The sequence below is a fragment of the Labeo rohita genome, chromosome 7 (genome assembly GCF_022985175.1).
Source record: "Labeo rohita strain BAU-BD-2019 chromosome 7, IGBB_LRoh.1.0, whole genome shotgun sequence".
NCBI classification, from domain to species: Eukaryota; Metazoa; Chordata; class Actinopteri; order Cypriniformes; family Cyprinidae; genus Labeo; species Labeo rohita.
Genome location: NC_066875.1, coordinates 17,252,115 through 17,277,685, shown reverse-complemented (window position 1 = coordinate 17,277,685; position 25,571 = coordinate 17,252,115). Strand labels below are relative to the sequence as shown.

At 35.2% G+C, this 25,571-nt stretch overlaps 1 protein-coding gene across 2 annotated transcripts; it reads left to right on the top strand.

Annotated features, from left to right (window-relative positions):
- The first annotated feature begins 9,321 nt into the window (after positions 1-9,321).
- gc2 (guanylyl cyclase 2) lies at positions 9,322-25,287 on the top strand. 2 transcript variants are annotated; one of them, XM_051116007.1, is made up of 20 exons: positions 9,322-9,540; positions 11,268-12,131; positions 13,317-13,621; positions 13,709-14,057; positions 14,150-14,234; positions 14,341-14,437; positions 14,516-14,641; positions 15,722-15,802; positions 15,949-16,125; positions 16,512-16,668; positions 16,743-16,892; positions 17,098-17,246; positions 19,071-19,234; positions 19,446-19,638; positions 19,796-19,970; positions 20,057-20,155; positions 20,360-20,454; positions 21,919-22,004; positions 22,082-22,170; positions 23,015-25,287. In XM_051116007.1, exons 2-19 carry the CDS (start codon positions 11,378-11,380, stop codon positions 22,167-22,169), a joined length of 3,330 nt encoding a protein of 1,109 aa, XP_050971964.1. In that variant the 5' UTR covers positions 9,322-9,540; positions 11,268-11,377; the 3' UTR covers position 22,170; positions 23,015-25,287. The 2 variants fall into 2 exon arrangements, with proteins under 2 accessions (XP_050971964.1, XP_050971963.1); XM_051116006.1 differs by lacking the exon at positions 22,082-22,170.
- The last annotated feature ends 284 nt before the right edge of the window (positions 25,288-25,571 follow it).

Here is a 25,571-nt window from a genome sequence, read left to right as displayed (position 1 = left end):
CTTTTGGGAAAGCTGGTGAACGAAGTTTGAATTCTCAGAAGAGTGTTATTAGAAGAGAAACAGCTGTGACGTGAAATAGTTAGAGAACATTTTTTTCCCCCATCTGAGCTCATTACGCTATCACGGCCACAGGAAGCATGACCAAGACCATTCCCTAAGGAGAACCGGGGGGTGGAAACAGGGAGAAAAACATAAAGAGAAAGAAAAAAAGGCAGTGAGACAGGAAGCTAGAGGGAGAGAAGAAGAAGAGCTGTTAATAAGAAGAAAAAAGACAGAGAGAAGGAAGGTCACAATCTTCCAACCTATGCTTTCAGAGTGACAAACGTCAATGAGGTTTGAGACCTGCTAGTTCCTGTCAGCAGAAACTCTCAAGACTGACTGTGGTATTAACACATCAAATCACGACTGTTGTTTAACTGCAGTTTGAATACGATGTACGTTCACATCTGTTGTCATATTTGTTCAGTTTTGAAATGAAAACCAAAGGAGTGATTCATGATTGTTTTTTTGTTTGTTCGAAACTGAGGCTGATGATACACGGGGCAAATTTTTGAGCAATTTTGCCAGGCAACTTTTTTTAAAGGGGTCATCGGATGCTAAGTTCACTTCTGCATGTTGTTTGAACATTAATGTTTTTAATTAATCTGTAAAAATAATATTCCATTTTCTCAAATGCCTGTCGGTATGGCGTCACACCGTCAGAGGCTGCTTCCATTATAGTTGATTGACATGAGCTTTTACCTTAGATCAGCTGTCACAGTCCGCCCTCTTTGTTTCGATGCCGGAGCAGGGATGTAAATTAGACAAGAATATCTCAGATTGAGCGATTGAGGTGTCGTGTTGCTGGATGTAATAATGAACATAGTGGTCGCCATTTACTCCCGACATCTGAGCCGCTGAAGATGCAGTGGATTACACTTGTTTGTGAAGGGAATGCGCCTCCCGATCTACATATATCCGTCTATGTTCACGCGAATCATTCGTGATCCAGCTTCACTTACAGCATAAGTGAGTATAAAGGTTTTTTTTATGAATCTTTGCAATCGCCTTTCCTAATAATGTGCTAGTTAGCAAGTATAGCGGCTAAATGTGGCTAAAGTAAACAGACTTGTCTCTCCACAGAGAGAAGAGAGGGGCGGGGCGAGCAGAGCTCATTTGCATTTAAAGCAGCCTCGACCAGAATGAGATGATTTTTGCAGAGCTTATTTTGGCAAGGTAAAAAGGGTGTTGTTTTACACAACCATTGAGAATTTTTAACCAAAGTATATTAGAGACTTTTCATTAAGACCCTAAAGAATCATATCAACTTGTGGAAAATGGGCATCCGATGACCCCTTTAAACAATGTTGCTTGGGCACTTTACTTTGACATTTGTTTCACATGCCGCTTGAACTGAGGCGAGTGATCTCATGCCACATTAAAAAGTGGAAAAACACATTTATTGTTTGTATTTCATGATAAAATTGACAGAATTTAAAGTATGCAATTATTTCCAAGCATTATACAGTCATTAAAACAGCTTGTGAATAGTCATGTAATGCGTTTACCTCAGAAAAGACAACAATAAATAGCGTTGGAGCCCACATATAATATTTAGGGGGGATTTGTAAATTTTTAAGTTTACATGCACTGAAGTCTTTGGATGTTGCATCATATCTTGTTGGATTTGAATAATGAGTTTTAAGTTTAAATCAAGACAACAACACAAGACTCATTCAGTTTCAGTTTATTGTATTTCACTGAACATCATTTAATGTATTTTAAACTATCTGGTAATTTATTATCCTCATTACTTTGAATATGTATTTGATTTTTTATCTATGGTTTATAGCAGGTGTTAACAGTGATTAACAACCATTACTAATGAAGGCCGGGGTCGGGTGGGGTTGCTATAAACCATTAAATCTCATTTGGTTAGAGAGAATAACCACCCCGACCTCCTGTTATCAATCACCATGTCCACACACCACACACTACACCACACCAGTTATTTACAACTCTAACCAGCCCCCCCTGCACACCTACAACCACCACAGCCCGGCAGGGGGGGCAACTATACAGACTTATCCGTTTTATTGGGTGCAGACTCGTGCTGGTCAGCAGGTAAAGTACGACGGAATTACTACAGAGAAACGTGTCAGTGATTTCGCAAGAAAAACAGGACAGGTAGCTACTTCTTTCACTGAACCTCAACTTACCAAGAGTCATTAAGAACACTTCTTTCCAGATCTCTCTTTATGACATCATATTAAGTCGTCTCGGAAGGCCGATTTTTATTTGTTTATAAATGTGTAATGTCTCTATTTAATGGACTCACCGTCACTGCTGTGCAGACATATTAGGTCATGATATCAATCATAAATGCCAAGAACACTTGCACACATGGTGTTATAAGGGAATTAACTTTAAGAATATGGTGGGTTCTCAGGAGTTTATTTTTATTTAAATTAATAAATGCACTTGTTTAACTTGTTTGTCAAGTCACATGCAATTTTTTACGATGAACATTCTTACCACATCTTTTACCACTTTTGTTTTTTTTTACTTTTCGAATGCCATTTATACTTTAGTTTTTATTCTTTTACTCTTTACTCTTTACTCTTTAAACTTTTAACTATAGAATGTTTAAAATTATGATCTAAACAAAGAATAAAAGAAACCATTTCTGTATGTATTATTTAAATATGATTTATATAAATTTTATAACATGTCGTTAAAATGCTGTTACTGCACCCCAGCTATTTGAAGTTGTCAGCTGTATCACACCTAGCTTCAGCGTTTGCACCATTTTAATTCTCTTTTTTTCATTTTAATTCTCTTTTATCCAAAGACTATCGAAAGTAGCCATTCCTTCCATGAGAATACACAAAGCCTTAATTTAAACACCAAGGAAACTGCAGATAAATATGCTGAAAGAAACATGTTTATTGTTTGCATTTCATGATAAAATTGACAGAATTTAAAGCATAAGATTTGTGTTATATTAAAAATAACAAAACCCCTATGGTGATTATTGGGTGGCTGGCACGCTACAAAGAATGAATATGACTTGAAAATGTTAAATATATTTCCCAATCTTGTGAATAGTCATGTAATGTGATTTACCTCTGAAAAGACAACAATAAGGGGAGCGCTGGAGCCTAGAACGTTACCTACAAATATTGTTGCATATGGACAAGGGGCTGACTTGCTACGGCACTGCCTAGTAATGTATGGTTTAGTCAATGAAAAATCTCTCTAAACATTTTGTGTTCACCCTGTTCCTGTCCTTTTACAGTTAAGGTTTGGTATAGGGTTTAGCGATGTCTACCAAACTGGCACTGGGCGATGTCTACAGTGAAACATCACACGGAAAACATATAACACACTCTATTAAAATAACGTGGGACACTAAGGGTTAGCTGCTTGCTAGTGGTAGCCTGTTAGATTACAGTACACATACCAGAGTAAAGAGAGATGTCTGAGGACAATGGCGAATAATTTGTAGATCCTGACCACCACTGACAAGCATCTTGTATCAGAATCTTGTAAAATGCTGCCTCAACATCGTGATGACTATCAGCCACTGGCCATGGATCATGGCGGCGTCTATCGGCCCAACCCTTGTCTGGCATTTTCTTGGTGGTCCAGCTCTTTCAGGGATAAAAAAGGTGAAAATCTCTTTCAGATTTTACATTGTACTCCCCAGAATCACCAAAAGTTCACAAAAGTTCTCAAAAGTGTGGAGGTTTTACCATTCTAATTAACATCATAACATTCTGAGACAAAAGTAAACCACAGGAAATGAAATGAAATGGCCTCATATCTTTGCATGTAGCATATACCATTGTACAGAGCAGTCTTCGGAACTAATGGCTCTCTTGAGATGCCTATCCATATCATTACGGATCACCCACTATGTTTAACAGCTCAAAGCTGAACCATCTGGCTGCGGACCACATTATTGTTTTCCATTTACTTAGTAGGTTATAGGTTATGCTTCCCTGGAATAGTCTCCAAATATCAGCCCAGCAGTCTTGTGAAACTTAAGGTGGAGTTCGTAGAGAACAGTTCATTTTTGTGCTTATCTATTATGGTATTTAGCAGCTTTCCTGTGACGCAGTGGCATCCCAGCACATTCTCAGAACTTTGACTAACATTCTGAAAAAAATTATAAACGATCTTTCTTCCAGTAAGACTACAGTTTTTCACATTTGCTAAAACACTAAACCCCATTCTCTGAACCGAATTCTCAAAAGCCTAAACCACTTTGTCAAATAAATCACTGTTTCTGCAAAACCTTAAACAAGTTTAGGCAGTTTAGACACTGTTTGCAGATCTCATGCACTCTTTTTGCAAAACTCTAAACACATTCTCACTCACCAAGACACAATTTGCTCTGTGATAAACTTATGATGCAAAACCCCAAACACAAGAAAGCAAAAGTTAAGCACAACTGCAGCACGGCATTCATTGTTTACACACAATAATTCAAAATTCTTCACACTTGTTTTGAAATATTTAAATATACAAAATATAAGACAGTTGAAAGTGCACAGAAGGCACGGGTGCATCTGTCAATCTGAGAGGTACAGAAGAGTGTGAATACAAGTGTGAAATTTATATATATATATATATATATATATATAGATAGATAGATATATATATATAATGTACACACGTACACATACACACACACACACACACACACAGATATGTATATATATATATATATATATATTTGTGTATGTATATGTGTGCGTTTGTACATATATATCTATATCTATGTACATATGTATATGTATAGATAGATAGATATGTACACACGCACACACACATAAATATACATATGTATGTGTATTTTTCCTTTTATTTTTGGTATATTCACCAAACTTAGGTGTGATTTCTGTTGCATGTGTGTATGTTTTTTGAGTGTGTGTATGTTTATGTATCTTTTTTGATTGCTAAATAATTACTATATTTCTTTTTTATAAGTACATGCACTGGGCACTGTGTTCTCCATTTTTTGATGTAGTGTCTAATGAATGATCTGTAGTGCGTATTGACTAATGTGTGTGTATGTGTATGATTTGAAAGCTTTGTTTGATTTTGAGTACAGGTGAAATGGTTTTGAAGCAATTATTTGATTTTGCCAGAAGAGTCAGGGGCTCTGTGAATTTAGTTTGAACATTTGGATTAGTGTTTAAGGTTATGAGAAAATGAGTGATGGTTTCAAAAAATGTGTTTTAGCAATTCAGAAAAACTGTAATACAGTGATCATTTAGAGTTATCTAATGGTCTCAGTTAGCACAAAACATGATCATAAATCATTAATGGAATGTTTTATTTTTTTATTAGTTCGAGCTAAAGTGGTACAAAACCTACATTTGGTCTGTCCAATCCGCAATTACATCTTATTTTAATGCCTTTATTTAGACAGGACAGTGTAGATAAGACAGAAAGCGAAGTGGGAGAGAGAGAAGGGAGTGGGATCAGGAAAGGTCCACAGGCCAGGATTTGAACTCGGGAGGCCCATAGCGCAACAGCGTTATATGTCGGCAAGCTAACCACGAGGCTATTGGCACAATCACATCTTTACTTTAACTTAAAAATAATGTCATCATCTAACATTGTCGTGTGCTCAAATCTAGTTTGAATTTTCTCACTTTGAACACAAAAGGATTTTTACCAAAATGTTAAAGGATCACTCCACTTTTTTTGAAAATAGGCTCATTTTCAAACTCCCCTAGAATTACAGTTTTTTTCAGCTGCTTACACACAAAATCTTTACTTTTCACACAGTTTCTAAAACCTGACACTCAAACACCAGAACCACACACCAAATCAGCAAAACCATACACTAATTCTTGGCCTTTGACTCAGTTTTCAATTTCATAAAACACTTTTTGCAAAACACAACACACAATTCTTTATGTAACACACAAGAATCTAACAGGAAGTATCTTGATTTTCTTTTTCAAACACAACCAATCAAAATGCCACACTAATTCGTCAGTGCCTCACACTAACACCTCACTTGTGCAAACACTCATTGCTTTACTTAAAACAAACCAATCATGGTTTTAGAATAGGCCTTGGAATAATCACCGTTTTCAAAATTATGTTTTTTTATTTTTTTGTAATTCCAAGCCTGCATTAATGTGATCCAAAATACAGCAAAAGCAGTGATATTATAAAATATTTTTACTTTTTAAAATAACTGCTTTATAGTTGAATATATTTTAACAGTAATATATTGTAATATATACAAAAGGCTAAATTTACAGCATCATTACTCCAGTCTTCAGTGTCACATGATGCTTTAGAAATCATTCTAGTATGCTGTTCAAGAAACATTTATTATTATTATAAATATTTAAAACAGCTGAGTAAATTGTTTCAGGATTCTTTGATGAATCAAAAGATAAAGTTCAGCATTGGTCTGAAATAAAAAGCTTTTGTAACATTATACACTATACCATTCAAAAGCTTGGAGTCAGTATTTTTATTTTCTGGGGAAAAAAAATTATAGAAATTAATAATTTTATTTAAAGACACTTTAAAGTGATCAAAAGTAAGGATAAAGACATTTATAATGTTACAAAAGATTTCTATTTCAGATAAATGCTGTTCTTCTGAACGTCCTATTCATCAAAGAAACCTGAAAAAAATTCTTCTGAGCTGTTTTTAACATAATAATAATAATAATAATAATAATAATAGTACTAATAATGATAATAATACATGTTTATTGAGCAGCAAATCAGAATATTTGAATGATTTCTGAAGAATCATGTGACTGGAGTACTGATAAAAATTCAGCTTTGAAATCACAGGAATAAATACAATTTTTAAAAATATATTCAAATATAAAACAATTCTTTTAAATAGTAAGAATAATTTAAAAAAATATATTGTATTTGCTCTACTTTGGATCAAATAAATGCAGGCTTGGTGAGCAGAAGAGACTTCTTTAAAAAACAATATCTTACTATTCGAAAACCTTTGACTGGTAGTGTATTTCTTTTCTTTTGTACTGTGTAATACTTTATTCACAACCACAAATGCCTACAGTAAAAAAAAAAAAAAAAAAAAAAAAAAAAAAAAAAAATCTTAAAATCTTGGTTTCAATCTTGCTTTCTTGTTTACTGTGAATTTTTCAACATCTCTCTGCCAATTACTTTCATTCTTGTACAGAAATATACATGGGAGCTCATGAAAGAAGAGCTTTAGGTTTTGAACAACTGTGTGTATATGATATATGCAAAAATATAATATTATGGCAAAGGTGTTTGCAATGTAAGACAAATATTTGCTTTTGAGACGAGTTTGTGATATTTTGAATGCAGTGCTTCATTTTGCAAGAGATGTGAGGCATTTTACATTTTGTGTGTGCAATTCTTAGATTTTTGTGTTAAGTTTTGAAAAAAAAGAGGCAAAGTTTTGAAAATGTGTGTAAGCAGTTGAAATTTACCGTTTTCGAATCCATTCAGCCGAAGTGTTCCTTTAAAGCTGCTCTTTCAGTGAGAATGCATTGTGATCCCATGATCAAGTTGCAATTTTCCTTGGTTCATGAACCCAGATATTTTTTTCCTTGGCCATATCTTTGTCACCTCATTTTGCTAGGCATCATAAGAGCCAGGGGCTGGCGCCTGTTCCAAAAAAAAAAAAAAAAAAGTGCAAGACGCTCCTGCTGTGAAATGTTCTTCTACCCCTGATTTTCAGACATGCGGCTCATTTATGTTTGGCATGTGCCCTCTATATTTTCTAACTTGACACTTTAAAGGTATTGTAAGCATTTTTTTTTTTGTATCACACACAATAAAATAACCCTATACTAAAATAACCCCTATCCTATCCTAACCCCTGTTTTGTGACAGCCTTAAAAAGCAGCAGCAATACTACTTCTACACTACTACTACAAAATCGTTGTTTAATATCAGAAATGCTCTCTGTCAATCACTGTGTGCATTCATGTTTGATTTTTGTCTTTAAGTTAGCAAAGGTTAGCAATTAATTAAAATCTTTAAAAGTCTTTTCTAATTTTGACAAATGAACACTTAATTGTTAAAAAAGATTCACAGCAAATCACTAAAGTCAATCTGTTTTTCTTCTAAACTATATGTGGCATTAAAGTATTACATAAGCCCTATCATAACCAGCCTACAATCTAAGTTTGGAATGATTTAGAAAGTTTCCATTCCTTATTAATCTGTAGTATAAATAGTTATATGGGTTTTATTTATCATTCTGGAAGGCATTTATATATATAAATAGACCAAATCAAAATAACTTGAATTTTTGAGTATGTAGATATAAATACCACATCTAGACCTGCAACTTCTCCAGTTCGTCACCAGAGGTCAGCCTTTCTACAATATTATTTATCATTGCCATCTGGACTGCCAAATCAATACTTGGTTATTTGCTTATCTTCTAACTATATATATATATATATATATATATATATATATTATTATTATTATTATTATTATTATTATAGATTTCTAGTAGGCTAGTTTGTGTAGGTACAATGTGCATGAACGCATATCTGTCTGACAGATGGTGGAAGGTTTGATGGCAGCGAGGGAATGTTGTGAGCAATCTTTGACATTACCATTGACATGCAAGTGACACATTTCTCTGTGCCTCTCCCTCAGTGAAATGTCCTCTAGATGACCGCAGTGACGCCAGGTCAAGTCTCGAGGGGGAATTATGAGAATTATGGATGTAAAAATCTACCATGAGCTTTGAGCAAACAAAACAGAGATATGGCATATGGAAAGTTTTTCAGACAAGGCTTTACTACAACATTCTGATTGGTCAAGGATTTAATTTTGGCTACTCACTGCATAAGAAAGCAATTATCTGGCAAGGGAAAGTATTCGTGTAGGATTGCAGGGAGGAAAGAGAGAGAGAAAGAGTGGTGGGGACAGATGGAGCAGATTATGAAAGTGAACTGCAAACCTTTGTCACTTTTGTTCCTAAAAACTTAGCTAGCTTAACCAGAATTAGGTGTCTGGGAAAAATGATAACAGAGACCACAGCACCAAATAATCTCACAGAGCTCCAGGCCAAAAATAATGTCTGCCAGGCAGGGAACTGTGGAGTAAACATACTCATTGGATTCTACTGCCCCCTATAGTAATTTTTTAAAACAAGTATATGCCAAACTTTTTTGTAAAATTATAATAGTATCATTATTATTATTATTAGCAACAATTACCAGCAACTGTCCATGTTTGGAAGAACAAACAACACTGCATGTCCATCACACAGACTGAAAATTGGATTGATATAATCTTCAGGTCATTCATTGAGGTCAGCAGTGGCATGGTGCATAGCAGAAGAGAAGATTATAACTATAACTCAGCTCTGGATAGTCCATGATCGAATTTGCTGCTCATATTTGGATTTATTTTAAAACAGATTTGCATAGAACAAGAAATAATCGGTTTTTGCACAGTGTTTTAACGTTGTTTCATGGAGAGGATTTGTGCAGATGAAGACAACAAGATATGGAAATGAGCAATCAGATATTACTTCGGCAGTTAAGAGTCGGTAAGTCAGATCTGATGGTCAAGTAGTTAGTTAATTAAATAGTGTCATTAACTGGTAATGCAAGACTTCAGTTTTTAAAACTGACAACAGTAACTCCAAAAGTTGTTGCAATTCTAGGTGATTATAATTTGCAGTAGTGTCAGGTTATCTTCAAACTAATTTGTTCAGTTTACCTAAAGATACTTATTTCTGTCTTTTTACTGTGATGATCACAATAAATTTAAAGTTAAAGTCCCTTAAGTTTCATATTGCCATATTGATATCCAGTACAGTGAATGACATACACTAATGGTTGTTTTGCAGATTGAGCTGTTTTGGGGTTAACAAGACAGTAGTCTAAATGCATTCAGTGTTTTATTTTGATAAAGTTGAAGTGGCTGGTGTAAGCATTATTGTTATGCTGTGCTCTTAACAGGATTTCAGCAATCCTCTCACTCCCAGTCTTACACCATTAATAACCAGCACAAATTTATGGATTAAATCCTTCTAGACTCCTGTATTTTTGCTGTTCTAAAAGCATGTTTACTGCATAAAAATCTAGATATCAGCTGATAATAATTTTAGCAAACAGATCTACATTTGAAGTCATTATCTGCAAAATGTTAATTATTTTACCAAAATATGAGGATTCATACAAAATGCATGTTATTTTGTATTTAGTGCTGACCTGAATAAGATATTTCACATAAAAGACATTTACATATAGTCCACAAGAGAAAATAATAGTTGAATTTATAAAAATTACCCTGTTCAAAAGTTTACATACACTTGATTCTTAACTTGATTACTGTGTTGTTACCTGAATAATCCACAGCTGTGTTTTGTTTTGTTTAGTGATAGTTGTTCATGAGTCCCTTGTTTATCCTGAACAGTTCTTCAGAAAAATCCTTCAGGTCCCATTTCCAACAATGACTGTATGATTTTGAGATCCATCTTTTCACACTGAGGACAACTGAGGGACTCATTTGCAACTATTACAGAAGATTCAAACACTCACTGTTGCTCCAGAAGGAAAAAAAAAACCGATGCATTAAGAGCCAGGGGGTGGAAACTTTTTGAATCTGAAGATCAGGGTAAATTTAATTTGTTCTTCTGGGGAACATGTAAATATCTAGCATCCGATGAGCAGTACTAAGTTTAAAATATATATATGATATTTAGGTAAAGTAAGAAAAATGTACACATCTCCATTCTGTTCAAAAGTTTACATCCCTGGCTCTTAATGCATAATTTTTCCTTCTGAAGCATCAGTGAGTGTTTGAACCTTCTGTCAACCTTCAGTCAATGTTGGAAAGAGTTAAAATACACAAAAATGCTGAAAAACCAAAGAATCTGTGGGACCTGAAGGACTTTTCTGAAGAACAGCAGGCAGTTTAACTGTTCAGGACAAACAAGGGACTCATGAACAACTATCACTAAACAAAAAAAAAACACAGCTGTGGATCATTCAGATAACAACACAGTTTTAAGAATCAAGTGTATGTATGTTTTGAGCAGGGTCATTTTTATACTACTAAAACTTCTATTTTCTCTTGTGGACTATATGTAAACATTTTTTATGTGAAATGTCTTATTCAGGCCAGTACTAAATTAAAAATAAAAAGCATTTTGTATGATCCTTCTTATTTTGATAAAACAATTAACATTTTGCAGATTTTGCAAGGTGTATTTAAACTTTTGACTTCCACTGTGTCTGTGCTATCAGTTTACATATGTATATTTCTTAGTTCGATGTGGCTGTTGAGCTGATTGAGAGTAAAGTCATCTCTCATGTGACTGTGAAGAAGCTCCACTGTGTGCCAACCCACCAGCTGTGTGGCTGACCTGCTACCTTGCAATGCAACATCCATCCAGTGCCTTTCACAGCTTACATCCAGCATGGGCCACCAGAGAACTCCAGACCCCTCATCAAAGCACTCATTTCTTTAATGATCATAAACATACCTATTTGTGTCTCTGGCTACTGTTGTCTACAGTAAGCCTTCTGTGCCTTTTCCCTGCCACCTCTGCTGCCACCGTTAGGGTTGGGGTGGTGGGGCCTTGGTCATGTGACCCCCTCTTCTCTAAAGCCCAGCCTGGCGTGGCTGCGCGGTTAGCTGTGGATCACATCAACAGGGACCCCTACCTTTCACAGGGCATCACGTTTGATTATGTCATCCTGGAGGAAGACTGTGAGACGTCCCAGGCTTTTGCCCGCTTCCTTGGTTTCTACACACGGGCATCTGGGTTTATTGGTCCGGTGAACCCAGGCTACTGTGAGGCTGCCTCTCTGCTAGGAAAGAGTTGGAATAAGGCAGTGTTTTCCTGGTCCTGTATTGGACATGAAATGAATGACGTCCGTAGTCACCCTACGTTTGCTCGCACCATGCCCCTACCCTCAATTGTGCTGCTACGCTTCATGCATCACTTTCGCTGGGCACATGTGGGCATCATTACATCAGCTGAGGATGTCTGGATGGAGGCGGGTATAAAGCTGGCTAATGCCTTGCGGAGTCATGGAATGCCTGTTAGTATTGTGGCATCTGTTCAAAATGAACACACCAGCGTGCGAAAGACCCTGGCAAAAGTCAAGAAAGTTGCAGATCTCCGCTGTGAGTTTAAAACATTGCTAACATTGTATGATGTGATGTAGTGATAATTGATCTGTTTTATGTTAAACTGCAACATTTATTATTTCGTAAAGTGTAAGGTGAGCTCCAAATGTCTCAATGGTGACACAAGATATTTCATAGAACTTGTAAACAGAAGGTGATCTGTACATTTTTCATATTTTGCATAAATATCATATTTTCTTAATTAAGTACTGCCCTTCAGAAGCTACAGAAGGTACTTACATGTTTCCCAAAATAAGTTAAATTTACCCTGATCTTCAAATTCAAAAAGTTTTCACCCCCCGGCTCTTAAAGGAGAAGTCTGCTTTCAGAGCAAAAATTTACACATAATCACCCCCTTTTCATCCAAGATGTTCATGTCTTTCTTTCTTCAGCCGTAAAGAAATTATGTTTTTGGAGGAAAACATTTCAGGATTTTTCCCCATATAATGGACTGATATGGTGCCCCGATTTTGAACTTCCAAAATGCAGTTTAAATGCAAACAAAAAAAAAATATACATACAAACAAACAAAAAAACACAGCTGTGGATAAATTTAGGTATTATTAAAAATCAAGTGTATGTAAACTTTTGAATGGGGTCATTTTGTATAAATTCCACTATTTTCTCTTGTGAGGACTATATGTAATCTTTTATGTGAAATATCTTATTCAGGTCAGTACTAAATAAAAAAAACATGCATTTTGTATGATCCCTCTTATTTTGGTAAAATAATTAACCAAATAAGTGTATGTAAACTTCAACTATATTCAAAAAAAAAAAAAAATACAATTGAATACATAACTTTTATTATAATTATATTATCAGCATTTTTTGTAAGATTTTGAAAAGATTTGATCAAATTTTAATTAGTACACTAAAAAAGTTAAATATTTTTTTAATAAAAAGGTTAAATATTTTAAAATGTAATTTTATTATACCGAAATATTTCATTTAATTTAAATGTATTTACATGACTTTGTTTATTATATTCAGTGTCATCTCAGACAGTTGGATCTGTATTCAATATAATGATATAAAATGGACTGAATAAACTATTATGGACTGTATTAAATATAATGATTTAAAATAAGATATTATTGCTTATTTGTCACTGTGAGATTTCCTCATTTTCCACCGTTCTTTTTACCTGTCCTCTCATATTTTCAATACTTATGTTTGCAGTGGTCATCCTCGTTATGCACTCGCTGTTGATTGGCGGAGAAACCCAGAAGTTGCTGTTGGAGACGGCTTATGACATGCGGATGACAGACGGCTCGTTGGTGTTTTTATCTTATGACACTCTGTTTTACAGTCTGCCCTACCATCACATACCCCAGCCAGCCTTGCGCTATAACACCAAGCTACTACGAGCCTACGATGCCGTGCTCACCATCACTATGGAGTCTCCACAGGAGCAGTCTTTCTACCAAGCTTTTGAAAAGGCCCAGGAGCAAGGAGAGCTTCCCAGGCACATTAAACCACAGCAGGTACTGCAACAGTTTACATAGGGCTTTAAATGTTTTTAGTACTAAGCTAATATGTAGCTAATGTAAAAACCTTTATATCTCCTACAGGTTTCCCCACTGTTTGGCACCATCTACTCCTCCATTGTGTTCATGGCTCAAGCTGTGCAAAGTGTGAGAGCTTCAGGTCAGTGGATGTCTGGGGGGAACATTGCCCAGAATGCACGAAACCTGCTATTCAGAGGTTTTAGCCTACAAGCAAACTCTTCTGACTTCGGCACGCCGGACTATGTGGTGCTGGACACAGATGGCTTTTCTTGGGAGCTGCAACCTACATACCATATTGAGATGCAGACAGATATGGTGCGTTTTCTAGGACGGCATATACATTTTCCCCCAGGTGGACCACCAAAAACTGATTCCAGCTGCTGGTTTACACACGGGATCATCTGCCGTGGAGGTGAGTGTGTGTGGACGTGATTTTTTGGTTTTTGTTCGCATCGAGACACATGCGTTTTATGTCCGAAGTAATAATCTCCTTCTGTGTTACAGGTGTGAATCTTTTAGACATGGTTTTAATCTTCCTGTCTGGTTTTCTGTTCATCTTCTTCTCAATTGGCTGCTCTTACTGCATCAGGTATTTATCAAATTATAACCTAAATTTATTGTAACACATAATGTTGTTCAATGTGGCTAAACTACTACAGTAAGTTTCTTTGAATATTCCTAAATGTTTTGTGTAGGCGTAAAATTAGTAAGATCCAAATGGTGCGGGGTCCCAACAAGATTTTACTGACTTTAAATGATGTCACATTCATCAACCCATCCCTGAGCAATAAGGTCAGTAACATAAGCACATCTGAACACAAACAAACATTCACATACGCTAATTAATAATACTTGTATCTGAAAAAACAGAAGCTGAGCTTGGATGACAGCAAGGCCAGTGATTCGAGAATGAGCATTTCAGAGCGAAGCCTCAAGTCTCCATTGTCTATTCAGTCGCCAGCCACCTACGAAAATTCTAATGTTGCCATTTATGAGGTAAAAAAGAAAAAATCACTCAATTGGTTGTGTAAAATGAGGGGTCAGTAAGAAAGTAATCATTTTAATTAGTAATTAAGAAATTGATCAAAATTAATCAAAAGTGACGGTAAGGACTTCTACAATGTAACAATACAATTAACTTTAAACTTTAAACTTTGTATTCATCAAAGAATCCCGAAAAAATCAATCACTGTTTCCACAAAAATATTAAGCAGCACAAGTGTTTTCAACATTGATAATTAATTACAACATTAATAAATAATTGAGCAGCAAAGCAGCATATTAGAATTGAAGGATCATGTGACATTCAACACTGGAGTGATGATGCTAAAAATTCAGCTTTGCCATCACAGGAATAAATTACGTTTTAAAATATATCATAAACCAAAACCAATTATTATAAATTGTAATAATATTTTATAATATTTCTGTTTTACTAATATTTTTTATATTATATTTTATAATATGTGAGATGTAGAAATCTTAATGATACAGCATCAAAAACTTTTTTTTTTTATTCTAGGAGCCAAAGGGATGGTATGGAAGCCTGTTTCCATCACTGAATAAAAATAAAAAAGGATATTTTTATTTTGCAATTCTAACCTTTTTCTCAGAATTGTGAGATATGAACTCACTATTCTGACTTTTTTTCTCAGGATTGCGTAATATAAACTCACAATTGCGAATCATAAATTCAGAATTGTGTGACATAAACTCACAATTGCAAGAAATAAACCCAGAATTGAGATAAAAACATGCAATTCTGACTTTTTTTCTCAGAATTGAGATATAAACTCGCAATTCTGACTTTTTTCTCGCAAATGCAAATCTGTATTATGCAATTCTGAGAAAAAAAAAAGTCAGAATTACTTTTAAAAAATTGTATTCATTGGCAGAAATGGGCCTTCCACAGGATGGTGGTAAATGGTCATGTAAAACTAGATTATGACTATAAAACTAAATTATGGGTGCAAGAAACCTTAGCTAACATTATAAATGAACATAGTATAAAACATATGTTATATAAATGACTTAGATACATTATTTATACATACTCAAATGTTTCTCATTTTGCAGGGTGATTGGGCATGGCTCAAAAGGCTTCCATATGGAAATTTCCGGACTATCACCCCTCATACCAGTGATGTATTTGAACTGGTTGGTTTTGCCACTGATACATAGTAAATTACACAGTAAAAATTGAAGCTTACTACTCATTCTATTTGTATGTTGTATCTTGTTTGCTTTTGTTGATTGTTTCCTTCATCGTACAATTAATCATACAATTTCTCTTGATATTCCAGATGAAAGATATGAGGCACGAAAACGTTAACCCCTTTCTCGGCTTCTTCCACGACTGTGGAGTGTTTGCAATAGTGACAGAGTACTGTTCGCGCAGCAGCTTGGAAGATCTGTTGCTCAATGATGATGTAAAACTGGACTGGATGTTTAAGTCCTCTCTCATTCTAGACCTCATCAAGGTGCTCTTATTAGGAATTCGATTGGTTGAATTTAAAATTAAATTTAAAGAAACACTCAACTTTGTTGAAAATAGGTTCACCTGTTTAACTCTAGGGGAGTTGGGAAATGAGCCTATTTTCAAAAAAAGTGGAGTGTTCCTTTAAAAGCATTGAAATATAGCATGCACATGTCTTCTGAATTTATACCCAAATCATATGTCACAAAAATAGGCAATGAATATGAGAATATGAATTATAAATGTACTTACTGATCCTTAAAAACATGATTCTTATAATTATTCATTTATTTGTGTGGTTTTATTTATTTGTTTTATAGTATGTGTGTTTTTTCTGTCACATAAGTTATGTCACATGTAAGCTTATGTGTGTTTCTGACTGGCATGCAGGGTATGAAATATCTTCACCATAGGAATGTCTGTCATGGAAGGCTTAAATCCAGGAACTGTGTGGTCGATGGGCGTTTTGTGCTCAAGATCACAGACTATGGCTACAACGAGGTCTTGGAAGCTCAGAGATTTCCTTACGTTGAACCTCCTGCTGAAGGTTAGGTTTATTCTGAGACCTTTCTTGTAGTTTATCTCCTGCATAGGATGTTAAAGTATTTCTAACCCTCACAGCCCTTCTGTGGACCGCCCCTGAGATACTGAGAGGGCCCTACCCTGGTCTTCATGGCAGTCACCCTGGTGATGTGTACAGTTTCTCAATCATCATGCAAGAGGTGGTCATGCGAGGGCCTCCATTCTGCATGCTGGAGCACTCTTTTGATGGTAAAGTCATATGCCCCTACCAACTTTACCAGGGGTTTTCAAAGTTTTTGATGACACAGACATACAATTTTTTGCTTCATGTTAGTTTATCTGATCTTTTCTGTGGATCTTGATCTATACTATAGTTATACAGTACTGTCTGTATTGGTACAGTGGTATAGTAATTTTTAAATGTCTAAGTCTTCAATACATCTGAATCATATAGAAATTGTCCAGAAGGTCCGGAAGCCTCCTCCAATGTGCCGGCCCATTGTGTCCCCGGATCACGCTCCCATGGAGTGTATTCAGCTTATGAAGCAGTGCTGGAATGAACAGCCGGAGAAGAGACCCACATTTGATGAAATCTTTGACCAGGTGAAAATCAGCAACACTGACAAACCATCACCATCATCATGTCAAATTTCTGTGGTTGCCAGAAATTCAGTGTAAAAATACAGTGATATTTTTTCTAGTATTATGGGCCATTTAGTTCAACAAGAGATAGTTCACCCAAAAATTAAAATTACCCCTAAAATGTCCTGGCTCTTCCAAGCTTTATAATGGCAGTGAAGTCCAATAAAGTGCATCCATACATCCATCATAAAAAGTGCTCCACATCGGTCCTGGGTCGTTAATACAAGCCTTCTGAATTGAATCGATGTGTTTGTCTAAAGAAAAAAGCAATGTTTGTTGGCACCGATAGCCTTGTGGTTAGTGCACTGACGTACTCATCGTGACCTGAGTTCGAATCCCATCTCGAGGTCCTTTGCTGATCCCACTCCCCTATCTCCACCTAATACTTTCCTGTCTGCTCTCTACTGTCCTATGTAATAAAAAAAGGCAAAAAGCCCCGCAAAAAGAAAAAAACAATGTTCAAAACTTTATAGACTGTAATCTGTAGCTTCCTCTAACTGCTGTATTCACGTTCACGAGAGAGTGGCATTCCAGCGGATGACGTGGGACATAGGTGTAGCGTAAGCTAGTCTCGTGAGAACCCAGTTTTATTTACAGCAAAGCAGTGTCTCCCCATGGCTTATATTGAAATCCTCCAACATTTTTCTTTACAAATCCTCGTTTTATACTTTTAATTCATGACCGGTGTTTTGTTTTGCTCTCTTCTCTGTGTTTCTGTGTTCGTCACTTCTCACCGGTGCTTATGCTACGCCTACATCCTACGTCATCCACTGGACGTCAATCTCTCGTGAACGCACATTCAACAATTAGTGGAAGCTAGAGATTATGGTTTCTAAAGTATTAAATATGGATATTGTTCTTACACAAACACATCGATTTGCTTCAGAAGGTGTTTATTAACCCCTGGAGCTGTGTGGAGTATTTTTTTGTGCACTTAATTGGACTTAAAAATCTCAACAGCCATTCACTGCCATTATAAAGTTTGGAAGAACCAGGGCATTTTTTTAATATAACTCTGATTGTATTTGTCTAGAAGAAGAAAGTCATATACACTTAGGATGGCTTGAGGGTGAGTAAATCATGATGAATCAGAGTGCAAGTGGCGTGTTCAGAAAACATGGCCAATACTCACTAGATCAACGTAGCACACACAAAATGCTAAAGTAATGAAATAAATATCAACTAAATAACATACATTACGAATGCACATTACTGATAACAAAAACTGAGAAGAAACATAATTATTTGTATGCAAACATATGTGATGTGTCATACAGGGAAATTTCTTTTGCTGTTTTTCAGTGTAAGTTAACTGGCAATTTATAGTTGGTATGGTTTCCAAAACCATAAATTTGACAGTATTTTACAGTAAAGTTAATAATACAATATGAAACCACACGCTGAATCCAATGCAGGCAATACATATTTTTCAGCCTATATTGGATTCAGTGTGTGGTTAGCCATTTTCCTGTTTGCTTCCAAGTATTCTTTTGGCTCTGCACACCTGCAGGAAAGGATTTCTTTTTACTAATTTGGAGCGCTACAATTTTTTTCAATTTTATGGAATGAATGAATGAATAAATAAATAATTGCTGGACTTTTTTAAAAATAAAATGTAAATTTTTTTTTATACAGAGTAGTTATTTCATCTATTAAAACTGAAATTGATAATGTATAGGTTTTCTGAATAAACAAGCAATAGAGAGAAATTGTATAAGTCTGATTTTAAAGATTCTGTTCTTGTATTCTCTGCCCTTCTCTGACTCCTCCTTATTCTCCCTACAGTTTAAGAATGTTAATAAAGGGAAAAAGACCAACATCATAGACTCCATGTTGCGAATGCTGGAGCAGTATTCCTCCAACCTGGAGGAGCTGATCAGGGAAAGGACAGAGGAGCTGGAAATAGAGAAACAAAAGACTGAGAAACTCCTCACACAAATGTTGCCTCCGTAAGTGATAGATACACAGTCACAGTAATGACTTTACCACCACACTATGCACTGATGTGCTATTTACAAAAATAAACGAGGAAACACTTCATTCACGGATATAAGTAAAGGTTATTAGCAAGTTAAATCAAGTTATCCTAAATATGAAAACTTGACATTGATGTGTACATTTTTAATTAAAGTGTATTTTGTTTTTGTTCATCCTTTCTAGGTCAGTGGCAGAGGCTCTAAAGCTGGGCGCTACAGTCGAACCAGAGTATTTTGACAGTGTCAGTCTTTATTTCAGTGATATTGTTGGCTTCACCACAATCTCAGCCAACAGCGAGCCCATAGAGGTGGTCGACCTCCTCAATGACCTTTACACAACATTTGATGCTGTAATTGGCAATCATGACGTCTATAAGGTAACACTACAAAAATTATGGTAACATTTATTAAAAAGCTTTTGTTTTATTGTCTGTAACCGTTGCATAAGCAAATGTGTTTGCTTCCACAATTTAATTGAGAATATCATAATCTTTCAATTTACTAATGAATGTCTCTTTTCCTCATTGTCCACAGGTGGAGACCATAGGTGATGCTTACATGGTGGCATCAGGTGTGCCCATGCCCAATGGGAACCGACACGCAGCTGAGATTGCAAACATGTCCCTGGACATCCTCAGTGCTGTTGGCACCTTCAAAATGAGACATATGCCTGATGTACCAGTCCGTATCCGAATAGGACTTCACACAGGTCAGGCTGATCCATCCCATTTGGTTTAAGATTAAATGTAAGAAATGTAAAAATGTTTCTTTACATTATGTATGCTTCCTTATTAGGTCCCTGTGTGGCCGGTGTGGTGGGTTTGACCATGCCACGGTACTGCCTGTTTGGGGACACGGTCACTACCGCTTCCAGAATGGAGTCTACAGGATTGCGTAAGCATGTGACACTTAGTTTCACCTTAAACTGTTTCTGTATTTTAAAGATCAATATGTAAAAATGTATGTCTTATTAAATTACAGTGATAAAAATGATTAACATCTGTGTTAAGTGAAATTCAGTGACCATGCTGGGCAAGGAAATTGTTCTTAATCTGCTAATATTTAAAAATAAGACACTGAAAGTTTGTTTGTTTTCAGCGTACAGAATCCATGTACATTCTAGTACAGTGAAGATCCTGATGGACCTGAAATTGGGTTACAAAGTAGAGCTGAGAGCCAGAACAGAACTAAAGGTGAGCTAATTTGAGTTCATCTGTAGGACAAAGACTTCATATAATTTATCTTACTTTTCATGTATACACTGATGTTCAAAAGTTTAAGGTTAGTAAGATTTTTCATTTTAAGAATTAGTATTTTCATTCAGCAGCGACACGTTACATTTTCAAAAGTCACAAAGACAAAGAACATTTACAATGTTCAAAAAAATTTTTTTTTAAAATAAATTCTGTTCTTTTGAACTTTCTATTGATCAAAGAATACTGAAAAAATGTATCACAGTTTCCACAATTTTCAATAATGATGATAATAATAAATGTTTCTTGAACACCAAGTCATCATATCAGAATGATTTCTGAAGGATCATGTGAAACTGAAGACTGGAATAATGATGCTTTGTCATCACAAGAATAAATTAAAATTTTAAATTGTAATATTTAACAAGATTATTGTTTTTACTGTACTCTTAATCAAATAAATGTGGCCTTGGTGACCATAAGAGAGAGAAAAAATGTTTAAGAAATCTTGCCAACTCAAAACTTCTGAACGACGTGTACGTTATGGTGCATTTTTTGCTGTGCTGTACATGTTGGCGCAGTGGTGGTAAAGCCATGTAAATAATGTAAAGATCATACATCAATTAAATTAAAATGCATGAAAAATGTATTTTTCCCAAACAGGCAGCTATAGGATATATTGTATGAGAAATGTGGCAGTAACTATAAGTGATCGTGAGCTTTGCCTCCGAATGCAGTAAAATCTACTCTTACCCAGTGTTGGAGAAAGTTACTTTTAAAAGTAGTGCATTACAATGTTCCATTACTCTGTAAATAAGTAACTAACTGCATTACTTTTTATGGAAAGTAATGTGTGTTGTTACTTCTTTTTGTCACCTGAGCTGGGCTTGATTATTTATTTTAATAACAAAAAGTTATATTTTTGGCAACTGTAAAGTGAAATTATTAGTGCTGTCAAATCGATTAAGGAAGTGCCTCTGTCTCTAACTCACTCCTGATTTCTCTCAACATGCTGACAGGAGAGCTGTCAGTGAATAAATAGGAAAACAAAGTAATTTGCGTTACTTATTTGAAAAAAGGAAATCTAACAGTAGGGCTGGGCGATATGGCCAAAAAATGATCACAATCATTTTTTTTTCATATCAGTCAGTATTGATAATTATCACGATAAATGTCAAATTTTCATTTCTTTCAAGTTTAAAGGCAGATTTTTTTGTGACAATGTAAAAGCTGTCCAGCATTGGCTGCCCACTGGTCTGGGTGTGTGTTCATGGTGTGTGTGTGTGTTCACTACTCACTGTTGTGTGTGCACTTGGATGGGTTAAATGCAGAGCTTGGCCACATGTCCTTTCCTTTCCAATGAGTAAGTAAAATATCCAATGAGTGGTGAGATATACAATGCAAAATAATACTTGAATGATTAAGTTCATGGGTTTAGACAAGTCTACATACTCTTCTCTGCAGGGCAAAGGTATAGAAGAAACCTACTGGCTGACCGGGAGAGATGGCTTCACCAAACCGCTCCCCGTGCCGCCCGTACTCAAGTCAGGGTAAGGGGAGGCCTTTCCACGGCCTGTGTCCTGCAGTGTGTGTGTGTTGTGTTTATCTTCTCCAATGTATTTTTCAGGCAAATGGCTCATGGCTTGCAGATGGAGGAGATAGCCGCATACAAGAAGCGGAAAGCAGAAGCACAGCTTGCAAAGAAGAAAAACTGAGGTAATGTTATGCATGGAGAATGTATAACATTACTCAATATGGAACAGAGAGTCGGGGGAGGTGGGGAGGATGGTAGGATGGGGCTAAAGAGTCAGTTTTTTCAATTTTGGTTGGGTTTCATTCTCCAACCATAAACAAGACTCAGTTCTTCTACTTTCAAGTAATGTTTCTCAGATGATACTACATTATCCGACTGTTTTATCTTTCTAGGAATTTTATTTATTTCTGTTCATTTATGAAATTGTAATACTTTTACTGTGAAGTTAACTTTAATGTAATAGACGTTTTACCAAAGTAACCCTTTAAACAAAATGTGTGTGAGTGATTTGGTGATGTCATTATTTATGGTGACTTTGTACAACCTCATAGATATTTTGGTCCTAAAGATGTGTGACTTGCCTAAGATAGTGGTTATAAAAGTTCTCTCCTTTCAGATTGGATGGCACTCCTCAGATATGGATAGCCGGCTTTTCAAAATGGACCGTCGGCTATGTTTGGCATGCTGTTATGTTTCTGTTTGTGTGTTCTGTCATGCTCTGAATGTCTTGTTTGTTCTCAGTGTTTCATGTATCATGTCTTAGCATAAACCAAAACATTATATATATATAACTATATATTTATATGCACAAGTTTTGTTTTCCCAAGTGACATAATGTAAATTTAACCCAATACAAATTATATTTACAGTTAAAAGAACTTGATATTAATGTATTCCTGAAAAACACTTTCTTCTTTCTGTAGTTTTTTTTAGAAAAAATATATTTGATGGACAAGTGAAAAATCATTTGTTGACGTCTTATATAAACTAAGGCTGATGTTCCTTTTTTGTTTTTCTATCTTACAGACGCGAATCAAAAGATTTTAAGGTGATGCTTAAGAAGGCAGTGAGGAAGATCTCCACCGTGCGTCAGGTGGCTCAGCTCCCCCTATCTGATGAGGGCAATGTCATGATCCACCATCACTGATGACCTTTAACCTTTGCCTTTTTGATCCTACACCTGCACGCAGAATGAATGTGGAGAAACAGAGAACAGGATAGAATGATTGCTCATTCTCAACCTGTTTTTCTTTTAAAAGCACCTGAATGGGCAAGCTTGCGAGTGCAGTGTACTGAACAGGAACATCTCTTTGTTATGCTAGAAATTCAGACTTTTTGGTAGAAGATCGGCTATGAAGCTTCAATATAGCAAGCCGTACTGAAACTACATGGTAGTTCAGCTTCTTATAAGCTTCTCATTTGAAGCCTTGGTGGTCCAGCTCACTCATCATGCTCATCACAAACATGTACAGCTGTCTGAGAAGCCGCATATCTCTATTCTCTACATGAAGCTTGTATATGAAATAAACCAAAGTCTCACAAGGAGCTAAAATTACCCTGTGGGAATCCATTACTCAGCACGAGGGGCGTCAGTTCTGGCTCAAAGACTCAACGCATACAGTGCATTCACATCATTCATTTGCGGATTATCCCTCTTAGTAAACATAGTATTGTAACTTAAATATAGTATTGCGATAAACTAGAGAGCCCACACTATTGTGCAACCAGTATTAATATGGAGTGTTAATATGGTGCATATGGTTGTTTGATGATTTATAATTTTAGATTTAGAATTCAGTTTTAACATGGAATTTTAGTTGATTTTTTTTTTTTGGGTGAAAAAACTTTTCCTCATAGATGATCAATTAGCATAATCCATAATAGAATTACCATGAAAACCCAGGTTACAAAGAATATCAACATTAGAGCTGTCAAATTGATTAATTGCTATTAATGGCATCCAAAATGAAAATATACATGTATATATTTAAGAATGTATACATATATATATATATATATATAATGTATATATATACTCATATTTATATTATATAAAAAGTTAACCGTTTGAACAGTAAGGTTTTTTTTTTAAAGAAGTCTATTCTGCTGACCAAGCCTATGTTTATTTGATCCAAAAAATCAGCAAAAGCAGTAATATTGTGAAATATTTTTACTGTAAAATGTTTTTTTTTTTTAATTTTTTAAATTTTTTTGAATTTATTTTAATATGTAATTTGTTTCTGTGATTTAACAAATATAAGCTTGGAGTCTTTTTTTTTTGAAAGAAATTAATAAAAGTGATGATAAAGACATGTATAACTTTACAAAAGATTTCTATTTCAGATAAATGCTGTTCTTCTGAACTTTCTATTCATCAGAGAAACCTGAAAAAAATTCTACTCCGCTGTTTTCAACACAGAGTACACACATACGTTATGTAAACACAAACTTTTATTTTGGATGCGATTAATTGATTTGATAGCACTAATCAAAATATGTATTAGGAATGCATTGTGGTTGTTGTAGAAGCTGAATTAGTTTTAGTAAAGATAGTAAACTATGATGTGTTCAAAACAGTTCAAAAGTTTGGGGTTGGAGAGATTTTTTTTATATTTTTGTTATTACAATTAAAAATAACTGTTCTATTTTAATATATTTAAAATGTTCATTTATTCCAGTGATGGCAAAACTTTCTGCAGCCATTAGTCTTCAGTCTTCAGTGTCACACGATCCTTTAGAAATCATCCTAAAATGCCAGTTTAGCGCTCAAGAAAAATTTCTTATTATTATGAATGTAAAAAACAGTTGTGCTGCTTAATATTTTTTTAAAGTGATATATTTTCCAGTATTCTTTGATAAATAAAAAGTTCAAAGAACAGCTTTTATTTAAAAGAGAAATCTTGTGTAAAATGTAAAAGTCTTTACTGTCATTTTTGCATACTTAATGCATACTTGCTAAATAAATCTTACTGACCCCAAACTTTTGAATAGTAGCATATATATTTGTAGTCAAATACTACTTCATGTTAAAAGACTGAATTCTTGAAATTCTGCATGTACTGTAAAAAAAATAAAAATAAAATTTGCAAATACAATGTATTGGTTTATTTAAAAAGACAAGCTATATGGTTTAATAGTAAAAGTGCTAACGTGTGTGTTATGAGTCTTGAAATGGCTGTGACCCCATAGTTAAAGTCATTCTCTGAGATGCAAAAGAAATTCTGAAGCAGTGAAATACTGTATAACAGTGCCCTCTTGTTATTGTGTCAGTAAACGCAGCAGATGGCGACCTACATTATCATGCCCTATGTGGATTATCCACTACCGACTCTGTATAAGACTGCAGAGCCACCAGGTCACCCCTAACCAGATTACCTTCTTTCAAAACCTGTTCATCAACTCACAGCAAGATTACCCACCCATACTTTATATACAGTGATTTTTAATAATCATGAACCATTTCTTGTCCTTCTCGGTGTAACTGCCATGTCTCTAGGTGTTTCAAGGTTGTACTTCTGCTGGAAAAGGCTGGCGGTTTTCTATATCAGTCTACAGGCTATTTATATTTTCTTGCAATAATTTA